Genomic DNA, 18,020 nt, shown 5'->3' on the forward strand with positions numbered 1-18,020 from the left:
TGTGCAAAACTGATAGAGACACACCCCAAGCGACTTACAGCTGTAATCGCAGCAAAAGGTGGCGCTACAAAGTATTAACTTAAGGGGGCTGAATAATTTTGCAAGCCCAATTTTTCAGTTTTTGATTTGTTAAAAAGTTTGAAATATCCAATAAATGTCGTTCCACTTCATGATTGTGTCCCACTTGTTGTTGATTCTTCACAAAAAAATACAGTTTTATATCTTTATGTTTGAAGCCTGAAATGTGGCAAAAGGTTGCAAAGTTCAAGGGGGCCGAATACTTTCGCAAGGCACTGTACACTAAGTTGACTTTCCTTTAAACAGCTTGGAAAATTCCAGAAAATTATGTCATGGTTTAGAAGCTTCTGATAGGCTAATTGACATCATTTGAGTCAATTGGAGGTATACCTGTGGATGTATTTCAAGGCCTACCTTCAAACTCAGTGCCTCTTTGCTTGACATCATGGGAAAAGCAAAAGAAATCAGCCAAGACTGCAGGAAGAAAATGGTAGAACTCCACAAGTCTGGTTCATCCTTGGGAGCAATTTCCAAACGCCTAAAGGTACCACGTTCATCTGTTCAAGCAATAGTACCCAAGTATAAACACCATGGGACCACACAGCCGTCATACCGCTCAGGAAGGAGATGCCTTCTGTCTCCTAGAGATGAACGTACTTTGGTGCGAAAAGTGCAAATCCATCCCAGAACAACAGCAAAGGACCTTGTGAAGATGCTGGAGGAAACAGGTACAAAAGTATCTATATCCACAGTAAAACGAGTCCTATATCGACATAACCTGAAAGGCCGCTCAGCAAGGAAGAAGTCACTGCTCCAAAACCGCCATAAAAAAGGCCAGACTACGGTTTGCAACTGCACATGATGACAAAGATTGTACTTTTTGGAGAAATGTCCTCTGGTCTGATGAAACAAAAATATAACTGTTTGGCCATAATGACCATCATTATGTTTGGAGGAAAAAGGGGGATGCTTGCAAGCTGAGCACCATCCCAACCGTGAAGCACGGGGGTGGCAGCATCATGTTGTGGGGGTGCATTGCTGCAGAAGGGATTGGTGCACTTAACAAAATAGATGGCATCACGAGGTAGGACATTTTTGTGGATATATTGAAGCAACATCTCAAGACATCAGTTAAAGCTTGGTCGCAAATGGGTCTTCCAAATGGACAATGACCCCAAGCATACTTCCAAAGTTATGGCAAAATGGCTTAAGGACAACAAAATCAAGGTATTGGAGTAGCCATCAAAAAGCCCTGACCTCAATCCCATAGAAAATGTGTAGGCAGAACTGAAAAAGCATGTTCGAGCAAGGAGGCCTACAAACCTGACTCAGTTACACCAGCTCTGTCAGGAGGAATGGGCCAAAATTCACCCAACTTATTGTGGGAAGCTTGTGGAAGTCTACCGAAACGTTTGACCCAAGTTAAACAATTTAAAGGAAATGCTACCAAATACTAATTGAGTGTATGTAAACTTCTGACCTACTGGAAATGTGATGAAACAAATAAAAGCTGAAATAAATCATTCTCTCTACTATTATTCTGACGTTTCACATTTTTAAAATAAAGTGGTGATCTTAACTGACCTAAGTCAAGGAATTTTTACTAGGATTAAATGTCAGGAATTGTGAAAAACGGAGTTTAAATGTATTTGGCTAAGGTGTATGTAAACTTCCGACTTCAACTGTAAATGTTGTATTACAGTATAATAGTCCACTTTGAGTCTATCTCCTTGCAAGGGGCATTATCTCTAGAAGGCCACATGAGTGTGGCTGTGCAGGAACGAATAAGCTGATTTTCGTTCCTGTGCCATCGTTCCGTTCCTGTGCCATTTCAGAGCCAATGCTAATTCTGAAAGAACGAGCAAAAGTTCTCTCTTTAAATTCTGATAAGTGACCCATCACTTTGAATTGGGGGGGGGGCATTTGTTCAAAGGATGAAATTAGTCCACTGCAGATTCAACCCCATATGAGCAGGACACTGACAGATTTGTGATAGCACAATATTATTCATTCATTCACATGCAAATGAAGAATAACCTGACAGGACGACCCATCATTTTCACATTCTTATCACTTTAATTGAATTAAACAGGATGGTAAAACATGAGGTTAACAGACGACATAGATTTTATTATGTAGGTAAAAACATGTTTACTTCTAAGCTTTTCTGTTCACTTGCAAGAGTGTGTAAAAAAATGCATCAAGACTTTGGCAGCGATGTTTCTGCACTGACAATTGCTAAAACATTGGAAATATGTACATGATCAATAAAAAGTTGACAAAAAAATATTCCACATTTAGTTCTATATATTTCTCCATGTACCAAGTAATGAATCCTCCAATCAATATTCCATAATGTCATGATTATTACATGATTTATTCCTTACTGGAACGCAGCTTGCAGAGTTGTCGACTAACAATATGTCGGGATGGAAGTAAACAGAATACATGCAAGCAAGCTCAGTAAGCTCATACTAAATCAAAATATCACAACAGAAATTCGAAAAGACAAGAAAATGATCCTGGTTCGAACTGTCATGTGGTCTCGCACCAGCTGCGTCTAAGTGTTTTCCATATTAAGACGTCGTTGCAATGAGCATGCACACGCGGCCTGGATGTTGGGACTACTGGTAGTGGGGGAGCAAATGAACAACAGAGCTGGTCTAATTTACTGACGCGTACACATCCATTATCCTTATACGGTATTGAATCCTGGCTCCTGTAATGCAAGCCACGTTTCACAATGCGTGTGTGCGCAGGTTTTGGTTAATCTAGCATGGGAACAAAATAATAATGAGCCTCAAATATCATGTTAAAAATATAAATGGTGTCAATAACACCCCCCTCGTGTTTATACTGTACACTGCAACCATGCTTATACACATACTGAAATTAAAAGAAAACCCCCAAATGTTAGATTTCCTGTTTTTTTTTTAAAGATATCTTTTCAAAGTAGGTCATACATTTATGGAAAGTCAAGACAGTAAGGGTTCCCCTCCCCCTCTAGAAATGTAATTTAAAACAATTGCAGTGACATGACTCTGTGCAGTATTTTGTATGAAGTAATGTTATAGAAAGCTTTTGTGAATTAGCATTGTGAATTAATTGAACTAATACAGCTCCTGTATTTAGCCAACAGCCTTTCTGTTAATCAGCATTTCATAGCAGTAACCCTGACACCTACAGGGAGGTATCAGAACGTACAACACTGCAACTGGATGCACAGAAATGTAGAATCCAAGTCTTCAGAGTCGAGGAAGTCGATAAATATCCATCCATTCATTGCAATGAGTATGTGAATCGCTGTCAGAAATCCATTTCAAAACAAAGACATACAGGGTTCCAGGAGGATGGACATAGTGTGGTTTCACTTTCTAGGTCCTTTGAGTGTCATGAGTCACAGCACATTCCAAATCAAGTTAACTACAAGTAACCTTGAATAAGATATGGTATCATTTGTTGAAGTCATAAATATGATGTCTGTTACTGTCACCTCTCAAGTCCCACCTATACACAATATTCCCCCCAGCCTCCATGTAGTCTTTATGGGTTTCCTCTGGGTGCTTTAATAACGTCACAGTCCCTAGTCAACCATACTGTCTCTGCTGTACTCAGGATATAGGAAGTCAGCTTTAATTAGCATATATATTCCTGGAGGCCGAGGAAGGATGGAAAATTCCTGGGAGTCTGCAGAGACAAACACAAAACGAGCCATCGGGTTAGGGGAGCCGCTGTGAATCAGCAGGGAAGGGACATGATGTCCGGCAGCATTAAAGTCAAGAAGCGTTCTCATATCTCCGACTTAACAAACATGCAGCAAAGCCTCATTGGGTAATGCAACACTCTGCAGAGGAAGAGAGCTGGGAAGCTTAGCGTCTGACGAGGACCCAGAGCCAGAGAACACCACAACAAGTGAGATGATCTATGGATGGGTGTTCCCGTGGCAACAACATATAGAAACACCCACTGAAGTCGGACTATATTTTCATTACCCTGCTAGGTCATTGGTCAATTTATACATGGGTATATTGTAATATGTGAAATGTTGGATTCAAAAGCGTTTAAATATTTACAAATTGTTAGGATTCTTATGAATTATAGAGCTCCCAAGTTAGTTTGGGGGAGCATATTTACGCAGAAGTCTAGGGCTATACCTCAGCATGTTTGAGTGTGAGTGAATAACTACAGTATGACATTCAGCAATACAGTGCTTATTAATTCAAGCTAAATTATAACTAGTATAATTGGATCGAATATTAGCCTCAGGGCTCTATTCAATCTTTATTGCAGAAGTGCAGAGTTACATCGGGATTGACATGTAAAGGCAATGTTCCCACGTTAGTGGAGACTGCATTCTTGGTAAACTCTACATTATGTCAGCTCAATTACCTTTACATTTCTATCACACAATCTGTAATGTTTCACCGATACAGACTGAATAGATGAAGCGATAGACTGAACAGAATCCAAAACTGAAGCTTGCCTAATCTAGCCCAACATTAAATGGCCCCTATAAATGTTATCATTTGCTAACTATAACTATGATGAGAAAATGGTGTAAAACATTTACAATGTATTGAAAGATAAGAACAAAATACAAACCCTGAGAGCACATAATGACATCATAGCATTGTCATCACAACCAAAACTTTTATAGAAAGGTACATTTACATTGTGTGTGTGTGTGTGTGTGTGTGTGTTCGCTTATATACCCAGCTGCTCCTTGCTCTTACAGTTCTCCTCTCGTAGGAGTGACTTGTCCATTTCACCCAGCAACGACCGGACTATTTCTTGTTGCCTGGGAAGGAAGAGGCATGCGGGCATGAGGTGCCCTGCCTCGGGTCAGAGGCCAGTGCCAATGCAAAAAGCACGGTCTGGTGCTCTGCATGGATGGAAGGAGAGAGAACATAGGGGAAAGGAGAAGGAGGATGGAATGCTCTATGGGGGTGTGATTAAGCAGACTTCAGTCCCCTCTGGGCCTAGGGAGGGAGGAAGTCAAACGTGGTGAAATGCATCTGTTGGTGGAGGGAGCACTCCATGGCCACGTCTCCCCCATTAAACAGCTGTAACTGGCAGGGTCTCCATGAGTATTGCCATAGTAGTACTTCTATATAAATGCGACATTTATCATGCCATACGGTAGAGGAGACAAGTCGACACACGCTCTCAGTTAACACAGTGAAGAGACTCGTCCATTAGAACAAATAAGGAAATTACATGCTTGAATGGAATGTTTCAACTCAATATGTAGTGTAGACTTAGTAAGACTGAAGTAATGTTGACTTATAGAAATAAAGAAACACGGTACATCAAACAAATATGATTATGAATGAAGCATCACTCCAAGTTACCCAATACTAAAAAATAACTATTCCCTTTAACAGGCAGATGCATAATGTATAGCGCAACAATTCCCTTTTTTACATGGAGGCGGTAATTAAAAACAAATCTTAAACAGTAAGGGGCAGTTTCTCGGACACAGATTAAGCCTAGTCCTGGAATAAAACAGTACGCTCAATAGAGAATCTCCATATAATTGATTTATTTTTGTCCAGGATTAGCCTTATTAATCTGTGTCGGGTGAACCGCGCGCCTAAGTGACATTGCAAACTGGTTCACACGGTACCTGGGCTTGAGGCTGTGATGACCTTTTGTGGTGTGTAGGAGGACCATCATCCATGGGGGTCAAGGGGCGTCCATGGTCAATAAGCAGTTGACGGGTAGGAGTTGTGTTAGTCAGTTCAGGCACATAATTTGAGCCGTAGACAGTGGGCAACTGAGCCTTAACCAGTCCCATGTCAAAGCACACAGCCGATACAAGAGTAGAAGAAATTCCTATTATAGCTAACTGGGATTCCTCACCTAGTCCATATGAATTTGGCTTCAGAATAGTTACAGTATTAAAGTAACTACATATAGTGGGGATGTATAATTCTAACTTGTTAGCGTCATCTTGAGTTATCGCCAGCAGTTACTTATGAAGACCCCATTCAGTGCGATTGTTGTTGTTTATTTTAACAGACAACCGATTAATGTCCCCACATGTTTCTGGCTAAGCTCTCTAAGGACCCTGAAAAGGAACGCTCAGAGATGCCATGATGAATCGGTCTCTTGTTTTCATTAACTCTACTGTACAGTGAGATCCGTGCAATTAGCTGTGTGAAGTGAAGGCTCAGCCAGACCTTTGATCCTAAATCTCTCCATTTTCAAACTTTTTATTCCACTTCGTTGGTTTCAATAAAAATAATGGAATTCTCCATTCAACTTCAAAAAAAGTTTTGTATTTCAAAGAGATGACATGGAAGTTGGCTGTTAAAAATCAATTCCCATGCAGCCACTCCTCTCGTCCGCTCCTCTCTCCTTCCCCTTTCTCTCTGTCAATGAGTGCTGATTAAATGAGGAAGTCACACTCTAAAAATGCACTTGAAGCACTATCTTTGTTCAGAGCAGCTGAGTGCAGCAGGGATCAGCTCTGTTCTGATCACCACAGCGCAACGGGAGGTCAGTGTTCGCTTTAGGAAAGAGAGAGAGAGAGAGAGGCATTACATCTCATTAAAGCCCTGCTGTTTGACAAGTCTGTGGCCCGACTCCACTGGGTGCATGGGAGACAGCACAGCACAGAACGACTGGGGCTGCTGCCACCTACACACACACTAGTCTACTGAGAGACATTCTGAGGTGAATGTGAGATTCTGACTGCCTGGCACAGCAACTAAAAAATGAGCGTTAACAGCAATGGGTTTTCTTATGACGAGAGAACTCATTTGACTGCTAGCTCAACAGCTTGAGGCTGTTGTAGCAGTGGTCTGGTAAAGGTGGGCGGCTCAATGATTTAGTGCGATGTAATTGGTGGTTCCGTAACTTCAGATAATGTCAGCAGGGGTGGTATAACATCTGATTTGTGCTGACAACTTCATTCACTCATTTGGCTTGTGGGTGATACTGTGTTTCTATACATTTGTCTCACTCATAAACATTAGCCACTGCTATCCCACTGACGGCAATTCGACATCTATTCCATGTTGGTTCAACGTCGTTTCATTGAAATGACGTGGAAACAACATTGATTCAACCAGTGTGTGCCCAATAGGATGCCTTCACTGCATAGTTAAACTGGCACAGGTCTACAGCCACTGCAGAACAATGCAGTTAAAATGGAAGAAAACTCCCCACTTTATTGCGTTTTATAAAGTGCTTGGGGAGATTTCTATCACTGACAGGCTGATGAGGACAGGACAGAGCAGTAATGGTAGTGCAGCGGTGCAGCAGTCACAGGAAAGAACACCAGGTACTGGGGGCACTGCCAAGCCTGCCCTGGGCCCCTCCGCTGTCCCCTCTGCCCCACTACCAGCCACCATCTGTCACATATCTCTCCACTGGTCTCCGAGACGATGGCCAGCCACAACGAGAACTGCTGATTATTTATTTCACCCCTTATTTAACCAGGTTAGTCTCGTGGAGATAAAAAAAAGTACTGGAGAACTGGACCAAGACAGCAGCATCAACACATCCATTCCAGACAAACAGTCCCATGACATCAACAAGACAAAGATACATGGTGTGGTGCTCTGTTCAGGTTCACAGGCAGAGGGGATCTCACAGCTGTACACTTCCATAATCCTTTAGGCTGACCTCTGGTGGTAAGCAGAAGGGAGGCTCACTCAGCTGCTTTATATATTGCCCACTTCCTTAACTAATTTACCATGTTCATTATAAAAAGGCACAGCCCACATCTGCTCACTTCACCGTTTCTCGTGATTTTTTTTTTTTTACAGTGTGAGACATAGGCTTAAGGTAAGATACAGTATGGTAACTACGGAGGATTGTTTCTCTCATTCCTAGTCCGAGAGAACATCAGTTAAGCCAGTCCCTATATTTACACTATCATATTCAGTTGACCCTCAGAACGGGGCCTTGGCTTTAATATTATGGATGGACACTTACAAAAGTAAAATGAATACAGGGGATAGGTTAAAGTGGAGGAAAGACGGGGCAAGCGGGATGTTTCGGCTGTGTGCTTGCAACTAACGGGTCTTAGAAGGCACAGGCGCAAACCACTGCTACCACTACTATGTTGCCGATGGTTGCAATGACGGCCACCCAAAGCCAGATGGCGTCGCTGGAGTACTTGCCCTCCTCTTCCGCCTCGGTCGGCCGGGAGAAGTTGGCGTTGAGGTTGGAGGTGGAGGTCTGGAGGGACGTGTTGCCATTGTACGGGGAATCCATGAAGGCCCCACTCACAGCCGGAAAATGCTGAGGGACAAAAGAAAAGAGGAGAGATGAAAAGATGAAAAGATGACTTGGATCAAGGCCAGCATAATAGCATATCAGAGAGAGCCCATATGTACAGCAGCTCTGTAACCCTGTTTCCAAAAAAAGCATCTGGAGGGTAACAGGTCTCATAAGGTTGATAAAATGGTCCAGTACTCAGTTATTGAAGTTGGTGGTTGAAGATATCCCTCTAGTGTTGTGGGGGCTGTGCTTTGGCAAAGTGGGTGGGGTTATATCCTTCCTGTTTGGCCCTGTCCGGGGGTGTCCTCGGATGGGGCCACAGTGTCTCCTGACCCCTCCTGTCTCAGCCTCCAGTATTTATGCTGCAGTAGTTTATGTGTCGGGGGGCTAGGGTCAGTTTGTTATATCTGGAGTACTTCTCCTGTCCTATTCGGTGTCCTGTGTGAATCTAAGTGTGCCTTCTCTAATTCTCTCCTTCTCTCTTTCTCTCTCTCGGAGGACCTGAGCCCTAGGACCATGCCCCAGGACTACCTGACATGATGACTCCTTGCTGTCCCCAGTCCACCTGGCTGTGCTGCTGCTCCAGTTTCAACTGTTCTGCCTTATTATTATTCGACCATGCTGGTCATTTATGAACATTTGAACATCTTGGCCATGTTCTGTTATAATCTCCACCCGGCACAGCCAGAAGAGGACTGGCCACCCCACATAGCCTGGTTCCTCTCTAGGTTTCTTCCTAGGTTTTGGCCTTTCTAGGGAGTTTTTCCTAGCCACCGTGCTTCTACACCTGCATTGCTTGCTGTTTGGGGTTTTAGGCTGGGTTTATGTACAGCACTTTGAGATATCAGCTGATGTACGAAGGGCTATATAAATAAATTTGATTTGATTTGAAGTACTGAACACTAAATGTGTTTTAAAGGGTATAATAGCGAGACACATCAGTGTGACATGTAGACACTTGGGAACATCCCACGTATAATGTGAACTGTATGATGTGAACAGAAATACCCTCAGTGCTGTGAACAAGAACAATCAAAAGCATCTGGTTCGTCACTCTTGGGGTTTCTACCCTGTGTCCTATTCTAACGATCACAGCTGCATGACCTATATTATCCAACACAGTCAGTCATTGTCTCCCTCTCCCCTATGGGACTCACCAGTGTTTGTATATAAGCTTTACTCAAATAATTTACTGAGTCAAACTATACTACTCAAAATGAAAACCCATTAAAAGTTTAAAGGTGCAGTTTCATGGCCATAAATAATAAAATAAGAATATTTTTGCTGTAGCTTTGTTGATGTGATTCTTGCAAATGTGCAGCTTAGAACTAGCTAAATAACTTTCTGTTGTTACCCTACATGACCAAAAGTATGTGGACACCTGCTCGTCGAACATCTCATTCCAAAATCATGGGCATTCCATTCAGCCACAAGAGCATTAGTGATGTCAGGTACTGATGTTGGGCGATTCGGTGTTCCAATTCATCCCAAAGGTGTTTGATGGGGTTGAGGTCAGGGCTCTGTGCAGGCCAGTCAAATTCTTCCACACCGGGGGAATTGCCATGCTGAAACAGGAAAGTGCCTTCCCCAAAATGTTACCACAAAGTTGGAAGCACAGAATCATCTAGAATGTAATTGTATGCTGTAGCATTAAGATTTCCCTTCACTGGAACTAGCCCGAACCATGAACAACAGCCCCAGACCATTATTCCTCCTACACCAAACTTTACAGTTGGCACTATGCATTAGGGCATGTAGCATTTTCCTGGCATCGGCCAAACCCAGATACGTCCATCGGACTGCCAGATGGTGAAGCGTGGTTCAACACTCCAGAGAACGCATTTCCACTGCTCCAGAGCCAATGGCAGAGAACTTTAGACCACCCCAGCCGACGCTTGACATTGTGCATGGTGACCTTAGCCTTGTGTGCGGCTACTCGGCCATGGAAACCCATTTCATGATGCTCCTGACGGACAGTTCTTGTGCTGACGTTGCTTCCAGAGGCAGTTTGGAACTTGGTAGTGAGTGTTGCAACTGAGGACAGACGATGTTTGCGCGCTACACGCTTCAGCAATCGTTGGTCTCGTTCTGTGAGCTAGTGTGGCTTACCACTTTGCGTCTGAGCCATTCTTGCTCCTAGACATTTTCACTTCACAATAACAGCATTTACAGTTGACCGGGCCAGCTCTAGCAGGGCAGAAATTTGACGAACTGACTTGTTGGAAAGGTGTCATCCTATGACAATGCAAGGTGCTGAGCTCTTCAGTTTGGCCATTATTCTGCCAGTGTTAGGCTATGGAGATTGCATGGCTGTGTTCTCAAGTTTATACACCTGACAGCAATGAGTGTGGCTGAAATTGCCAAATCCACTCATTTGAAGGGGTGTCCACATACTTTTGCATATATAGTGCATTTGGAGGATTGTTTGGAGGACACGGCCAGGTTTGTTTTCACTCCACGTACATATTGGTGTTTTCTGTCTTCTTCACCCCTCTTCACCTTGCCTAGCTTAAAACGCACATCCATTTATCAGCTAAGTCTGAGTTGGCCCACCCTGCTCTAACATATGGCAGGACCAGCCAGACGGGACAACTGCACCCTGTGATGGCCCAATCATTTAGCTGTTCCCTGTCCCCGCGCCTCATTGCACCGCCGGTCTAGATGGAGACATACTCGATCCATCAGGAAGGGACAGGTTCATCATTCTCTTCCTCCCATCTGCTACTGATAAGAAGTGAGAGGAACCAGGAGGAACCACCGTCTAGCTCCACTACACCTCCTATCAGGAAGAGTGATCAGGGAGAACTTGGGTGTCAAACAAAGTTTCAATTGATCAGCAATTAAAGTTGTGTAGTGTTGTCAAACTGTCAGAAACCGTATCAGGGAAGCTCATCTGCGTGCTGGTCATCGTCACCAGGGTCTTGACCTGACTGCGATTTGGTAACCAACTTTTAGTGGGCAAATACTCACCTTGGATGGCCACTGGCCACTGGCGCGAGTGGTTTGCTGATGTTAATGTTGTGAACAAAGTGGCCCATGGTGGCGGTGGGGTTATGGTACGGGCAGACATAAGCTACGGACAATGAACACAACTGCATTTTATCGATGGCAATTTGAATGCACAGAGATACCGTGATGAGATCCTGAGGCCCATTTTCGTGCCATTCATCCGCCGCCATCACCTCATCTTTCAGCATGATATTTCAGCCCCGTGTCGCAAGGATCTGTACACAATTCCTGGAAGTTGAAAATTACCCCGATCTTCCATGGCCTGCATACTCACCAGACATGTCACCCATTGAGCAAGTTTGGGAAATTGTTGCCTTGTTACATTCATATTTTTGTTCAGTGTATAATTTTTTTGTTCAGTGTTATCATGGCAATTTATAACAGCTGGACATCGTGGTTCAAGTGTTTCCATGACCTATTTAGGCAAATTGCCCGTTAATACATTTGCGACTGCCAGTATGCCGTCCCACCTATCTGTTTAATGTCTCAGGTATCCCGCATGGATAGAATGCAATAACTGACACATATTCTAATAATTCTCATGTGCCAATGCATCGCCACATCATATCGCCTAGGTTAGTCCGTAACATGGTGAAACTTTCACGCCGGTAGATCTGAAATAATTGGATGGTGAAACTTGCCAGCCAACCAGAAAAGCAAGGCGAAGAAATTCAGGCCTTCTTGAACAGACAGGCCAATCCTTGTATTGCAAAGAAACATTTTTTTTTATAGTTAAAATTTTTGTTTTGCAAGCAGTAGGCATTTAGAATGAAATGTCAAGTGGAGCTTATACAGTAATTACTTGATGACGTGCCCCATGTGCCTTCTAAAGTATTCGGCAATCGTAATTCATTTCCATCATCATTTGTCGCAATAAAGACAGTTAGGCAAAACAAATACGCCCATGTCAAACGGATAAAAATGTTGTCGATCTATAGAAAGGGTATCCTATATCCGCCGTTTCCAATACACGTCGCAACAAACCTGGGTTTGTCGAATAAACCTGGGTTAATGGAAAACTGCCTAATGTGTCTCAATATTGAGGATGTGTCCGAGGCCCTGAGCTACTATGAAATACCTCAGAGACACGGGCCCGGTGAGGGAATAAGACAAATTACTTTGATTGGCTCACAATGAGCTCCATCTTTCCCTGGAGGCCAATGAGAAACCCATTGAAACAGACAGAAGGAAGCAGCAAATTAAGACTTGAGGTTCATCGATAGCGACCGCTGTTAGGAGTTGTAATTAATACTCTCTAACAAGGCAATGGGAAAAGAGCCAAGCATTCACTGGCAGGCAAGGGAGCCTAACTGACAGGCTTCTGTTCCCTGTCACCGCACGAGAGGAGAACCCAGCTAAATAACAACCATGTCTTTGATTATGTCATCACCGTTTTATTTCAGTGTGCTATTAAACCCCGGGAGGACCACGCCGGGTGTAAAAGCCACCAGAGAAGTGTGGTGTCATGACAGGGATGATAAATCTTGAAGTAAATAGCATACAGGCCCCGTGGCTGTGTTGTTTAGCATGACGATCACACACACATCAACTGGCCAGCTGCCTCCAGCTTTGAGTTATTGTTTTTTCCTTTCTCCAAATACTGTTCACCAGACAAATGATTACAGTTGGTGGTGTCAGGTGTTTAACTGTGCTGAAATGTGTGCCAAAAGCGTGTTCCACTGAGGTGATTTAAAAAAAATAATAAGAACTTTCCACTGAAACATATATCACAGTCAACAAACATCTGGGTCCCAAATAAAGCTCTGGTTGTACTCCACAACATGCAGACCCCCTATATAGAATAGGACACTGGATATTCATAGCAACTCATTTCAGCAAAGTTAATAACCAGCTTCGGTACCAGGGAGAGTTCTGAAGGTGTCAATCCAACCATGCATGTGCTATATGCGGATTTGCCAATCACCATGCATACCACGAAGATCCTAAAGACCGTACACTTTTCCCCACTCCTCAACTTAGTTTAAAAGCAACCAGAGGTGATGTGCCCTGCCGCGTTTGGATGGAAGAGTTGTCTGCGGACGTTGTCACTGAAGTGGGGTCAGGGTGCGAGTTCACCGGTCAATTAGCGAAAGTTCTAAACATGGGCTTTTCTTGCAGTGGAAGATGATTTGTATTATGGAAGATAATATCCAAGACCATATCCACAATTCAATATCCAGATGGTTTAGATATCAATCTTCTGACAGAGAATTGAAAACATCAACTCACATGGTCACACAGAGGAGGCCTGCGTGAAGGATGACGGAACATATCTATAAAACATCACAAACGTCATAGGTATTCACGTATGCATAGCAAGCACTTAAGTGATCTCTTACCACAGAGGTTCATCATCTGTCTCCATTCAAGTGTTGTGCTCCAGATAGGGATGACAGGGAGGAAGAACTAAAAATGCAATGTATGAAGGAGAAAGGAGAAGTTTGCTTTTTTTACAACCAAATGTATGTTTTATCACGAAGCTATACCTCTCCGTCCAGTCTACAGGTAACTGCCAAAATAAAAGGAAACAATTGAGTAAATAAGGTGTCCAGACACTTTTTGTTGTTGTTGTTGCTTTCACTTGTTTGTGAGGAACTAACAAGCGATTAATTTCCTAATGAACGAAAAAAATAAAATCTGGGATTTAAAACAAATATATATCTCCATAAACCTCCATAAAGAATGGCCTTTTAAGAGATTTTAGTGGTTGTAGTTCCCTTTTTGTTTTCGTAGTAAAGACTGAGCCCGAAATAACTATACGTGGTTGTAGTTCAACTATTGATCTATCCTCATTATTACGTATTGTATCGCAACATCAATGAGTAAGACAGCTAGCAGTTGTGACCTATTGGTCTTGTTTGTTTACATTTTGTATGCAAAGTCATGCTTCTAATTCCAAACATTTTAAGACATAACGATGTGTCAGAATAATTCAGAGAATAATATGTCAAGGTCAACACACAATCCCTGGTCTAATGATTCATTTACCACGTATTCACTCTCACTGGAGAGAAACGACTGACATAAATGGGAACGTTGTCAACCCAGCGAAAAATGAAAGTGATAGTTATATCAGCCTACATGGTAATACCACCATGTAAAGTCCGTCATGAGAGTCAGGTCATTAGTCTACAAGCTTAGAAGGCTAAAAGCCTAGGTCATTTAACCATGCACCATTAACTTGCCAAATGCATTTAACAATTCACAATTGACATGCATCAATCGTACTTTGTTTAGCATGTCCCAAACATGCTCTGCCCACGTGTTCTTTCTTCAATGTGCATTACAATCACTATTACAATCACTAGGCAGAGTGATTGGAAGCGCAAGAGCCGCTTCAAGTGAAACTACACTGTGAACCACGTACACCACACTGTCAGCAAAACAAGCAAAGTACAAAGTTGAGTTGTGTAGAGGATGCAGGGACAGCGAAAGACAAAGTCTAGGGTCGACCCAGGGGAACGGGTGATGGGGACGACACAATATTTGAGGAGGGGGGAGAGTGGGAAAAAGAAGAGTGCAGGAGTACCTACTGTAGGCTGTTTCAGCAGACTTCTCTGTCACTTGCTGTATCACCGGAGGGCTGCGCTGCGAGTGTTGATTCACCACAGAGAGGGGGATTTAAAAAGAGAGCGCTGGACTCAGACAGCACTGAGCAGTGATTGGACCAGTGCAGAGAGACTCATGACTATATATGTGTGTGTGTGTGTGCGTGCATATGAGGGAGGGGCAAAGGGAGCAGAGGAACAGAGGGGAGTCTATAATTTAGCAGTGGGATTTCAGTAAACAGATTAAGGTCAGTCTACAATGATGATTTACGTTTAGAGCTAACTCTTTGGGAATCTAAAGCTCAAACAGACAAAAGTCCACCTGGTCCCTGTCCGAATCCTGGATCTGCCGTGTGTACAGCCACACTACGTCACCATTTCCCCCAGCCGCCCCCATTTGCAAATAATATCATTATTCCACTAATGTATAAAGCCCTGCAAAGACAGTTGACACGATAGACTCCTGACATGCACAATGGACATCCTGACATGCAAATTGCTGTGGGCTTTGGCTCTGATGGACAAATAAGGTGAAACTCTGTTCCATTCAGAGAAGATCTTATGCAATATTACTTAGTTGAGAGGAGATGGAGTCACATGAAAAGAGACTGTGGTGATCTTTCATCAACCTGAGCCCTCGGAGCCAATACCAGAGAAATGACTGTGAACCGGGGATAAAGGGAGATCATCTTGGAGAAAGTGTGGGGTCATACTAATCAGAAATGGGCAGTATTTATGTTGTTGTATTTGTTGTATTTGAAGTACGTATTTAAATAACTTGAGTATTTTGTCAATTGTATTTCACTGGCGTGAACTACAGTCCAGTGTGTTTTGTAACAAGATACTCTAGAGAACTGTATTTTGTATTTTTAAAATACAAAATACTTTTCAACAGTCCTGATAGAAAATTATATAGGGCCTATTTCTAAAATAAGTTGATATTTAAAAAAAAAAAACGTTGGTTTTCACACATGTATTTGTTCAATTTACAACTGCACGGGATATTTTACTTAAATAGTCCATTCTTTTTTTGGGACTACTTTAAAGTGTATTTTCTGTATTTTAAAAATGTATTTAGTCATTTATATGCATACATTTTGATGTATCTTTTCCCATCTCCAGTCATTCAAACTTGGTCTTGTTTGGGGGTGGAGCTAATTAGAATAATAATACCATGTGGTCATTTTTAGATTTAGGTCATTTTGCATCCAGAGCAACTTAGTCAGTGCATTCAACTAGTAGATAAACAACCACATCACAGTCATAGCAAGTCACACATTTTTTGTTACCATTGCTGTTGTTCAGGTTAAGGGGGGAAATTAACACATGTATTTTGAAAATACAAGATACCGACCGTACTTATCTTTAATTTAAATACAATACTTTGCAAAAGTATTTTGTATTTTATTTTTGATACATTAGGCGGTGTTGTAATTGTATTTTGTAAATATCTGACACTCATATTTAGTCAGCGTCGTGTTTAAAAGAGGGAGAGAGAAGAAAAAAAACTATTAAAAGATGAGAGAAAGGAAAATAAGGAATTGGTATATGTAACCAGCAGGGTGTTGCGCCTGCATTAACATGAATTATGAATGCCGTCACAAAAGAAGCTAAAATATTCAAAGGTACCAATTATGTAATGACATTCTCCGCTGGGAAACAACGGACCAACTCTCTCCCTACTGTCACATGTTAACAGCGTCATCACAGCTCCTTCTACCTCTGTCATACATGGATGAGAGGGGCAGGTGTTAAAAATACATTGACATCCGCAAAAACAAGCCCACTTTGCCACAGTACAGAGAAAGCCCTTTTACACAGAGCCGACATTTTACAGTGCAATTAGCCATCTCTAAAGTGCTGTTGTGTAGATGAAATTGCACTCTCTGCTGGCTTGTCTCCACAGCCCCTTCTGAGAAGAGAGGGGGGGGGGGGGGGGGGGGAGGCTGCAGAGCAAGCAGATGTTTCTCCCCTCTGTAACATCTGTCTGAGCGATAGGTAATCAGTTGCAGAACTTTACTGTTTGTCCCATTTTAGTAGTACACCTCAAAACAAGGTGGTGGAATCATTTAAGAGGTAAGAGCATCGGTAAGAGAAAAGGCATCATGGTCTACAATGGAGTCTTGGGCATACTTATTGTTAAAAAATGAGGAATATAAATATTGTATGTTTCATGCAGCTTCAGCTAAAAAGAGATGAGCCCTGGGGGCGAATGTGTGGTGTTCCGTAGTCTTACCTGTCAACGTGACAGAAAGCATAGACAAAACAAACAACGAAAAGCGCTGACCCAGTTTCCTACAGATATATTACCCCAAATGAAAAGTGTAAAGTACTGACACTGATGAATTTCCGACACGGATCTAAACAGATTTTTTTGGGGGGATTATAACCGTGCATCTAAACGTCCTTGAGGGTGAAAGGTCATCTTCATGAGGTGACAGACACAACAATGGACTTTTCTAAATCACACCAGTCTTTCCCTCCACTTAAAGTCCAATCTCACTGATTTCGCATGTCAATGTCTCGCTGTGTATCCTACTCTTGTACTGAGCCATATTATCCTCAATATGTTCTCAGAACATTGACAAAAAACGTACAGGAAATAAAATGGACGTGTGCCCTCTTTTATTGATGAGCCCCTAACCAGTTGAAGGGAAATGCACTCTGAACATGACAAGTGGCTGGATTTGGCCTGGAGCGAGGGTAGAAAGGATGGGGAACACAGTGCTTACGGTCTGACTTGTTTTACCCCTCTTCTAAAAACTCACTGTGCTCTAGAGTGGACTTCAACTGCACACCCATACACACACACGCGCACACGCACACGCACACATGCACACACACTCACAGTCAGTGGTGTAATGTACTTAAGTAAAAATACTTTAAAGTATTACTTAAATAGTTTTTCGGGGTATTTGGGGTACAGACTTTTGCTCAAGTAGTAGTTAACTTGGTTACTTTCACTTATACTGGAGTCATTTTCTATTAAGATGTCTTTACTTTTACTCAAGTACGACAACTGGGTACTTATTCAACCACTGCTCAAAGTACTCTCTCTTACACACACAAACACCGGTCTTTCCACTCATTTGATCATGCTTGCCCTGAAAATAGTCTATTCGGCTCAATTTGCTCTGTTGAACTGACAACTGCTTTTCTACACATGCATGTTCATCATGCTTGAGAAAACTACTGAGCTGAGAACATTGCATG

At 42.5% G+C, this 18,020-nt stretch overlaps 1 protein-coding gene and 1 long non-coding RNA gene across 4 annotated transcripts in view; one reads left to right on the top strand and one right to left on the bottom strand.

Annotated features, from left to right (window-relative positions):
• Positions 1-8,852, top strand: part of LOC149971223 (uncharacterized) — a 20,028-nt gene extending 11,176 nt beyond the window's left edge. For both annotated transcript variants that reach the window (XR_016492636.1, XR_016492637.1), the window contains exon 3: positions 8,749-8,852. This is a non-coding gene — a long non-coding RNA (uncharacterized LOC149971223). The remainder of the gene's footprint in view (positions 1-8,748) is intronic.
• The window catches only part of LOC110507464 (uncharacterized protein C14orf132), a 34,351-nt gene continuing 18,405 nt past the window's right edge, over positions 2,075-18,020 (bottom strand). Inside the window, exons 2-4 of one of the 2 annotated variants that reach the window (XM_090224327.1) lie at positions 5,645-8,271; positions 4,731-4,900; positions 2,075-3,705 (exon numbers count right to left, since the gene is read on the bottom strand). In XM_090224327.1, the coding sequence (XP_090080453.1) occupies positions 8,053-8,271 (219 nt within the window). In that variant the 3' untranslated portion in view covers positions 2,075-3,705; positions 4,731-4,900; positions 5,645-8,052. The remainder of the gene's footprint in view (positions 3,706-4,730; positions 4,901-5,644; positions 8,272-18,020) is intronic. The other variant, XM_036965367.2, reaches the window with a different exon arrangement.

Source organism: Oncorhynchus mykiss, chromosome 27 (genome assembly GCF_057628025.1).
Source record: "Oncorhynchus mykiss isolate SJ-2025 chromosome 27, ASM5762802v1, whole genome shotgun sequence".
Classification (NCBI taxonomy): domain Eukaryota; kingdom Metazoa; phylum Chordata; class Actinopteri; order Salmoniformes; family Salmonidae; genus Oncorhynchus; species Oncorhynchus mykiss.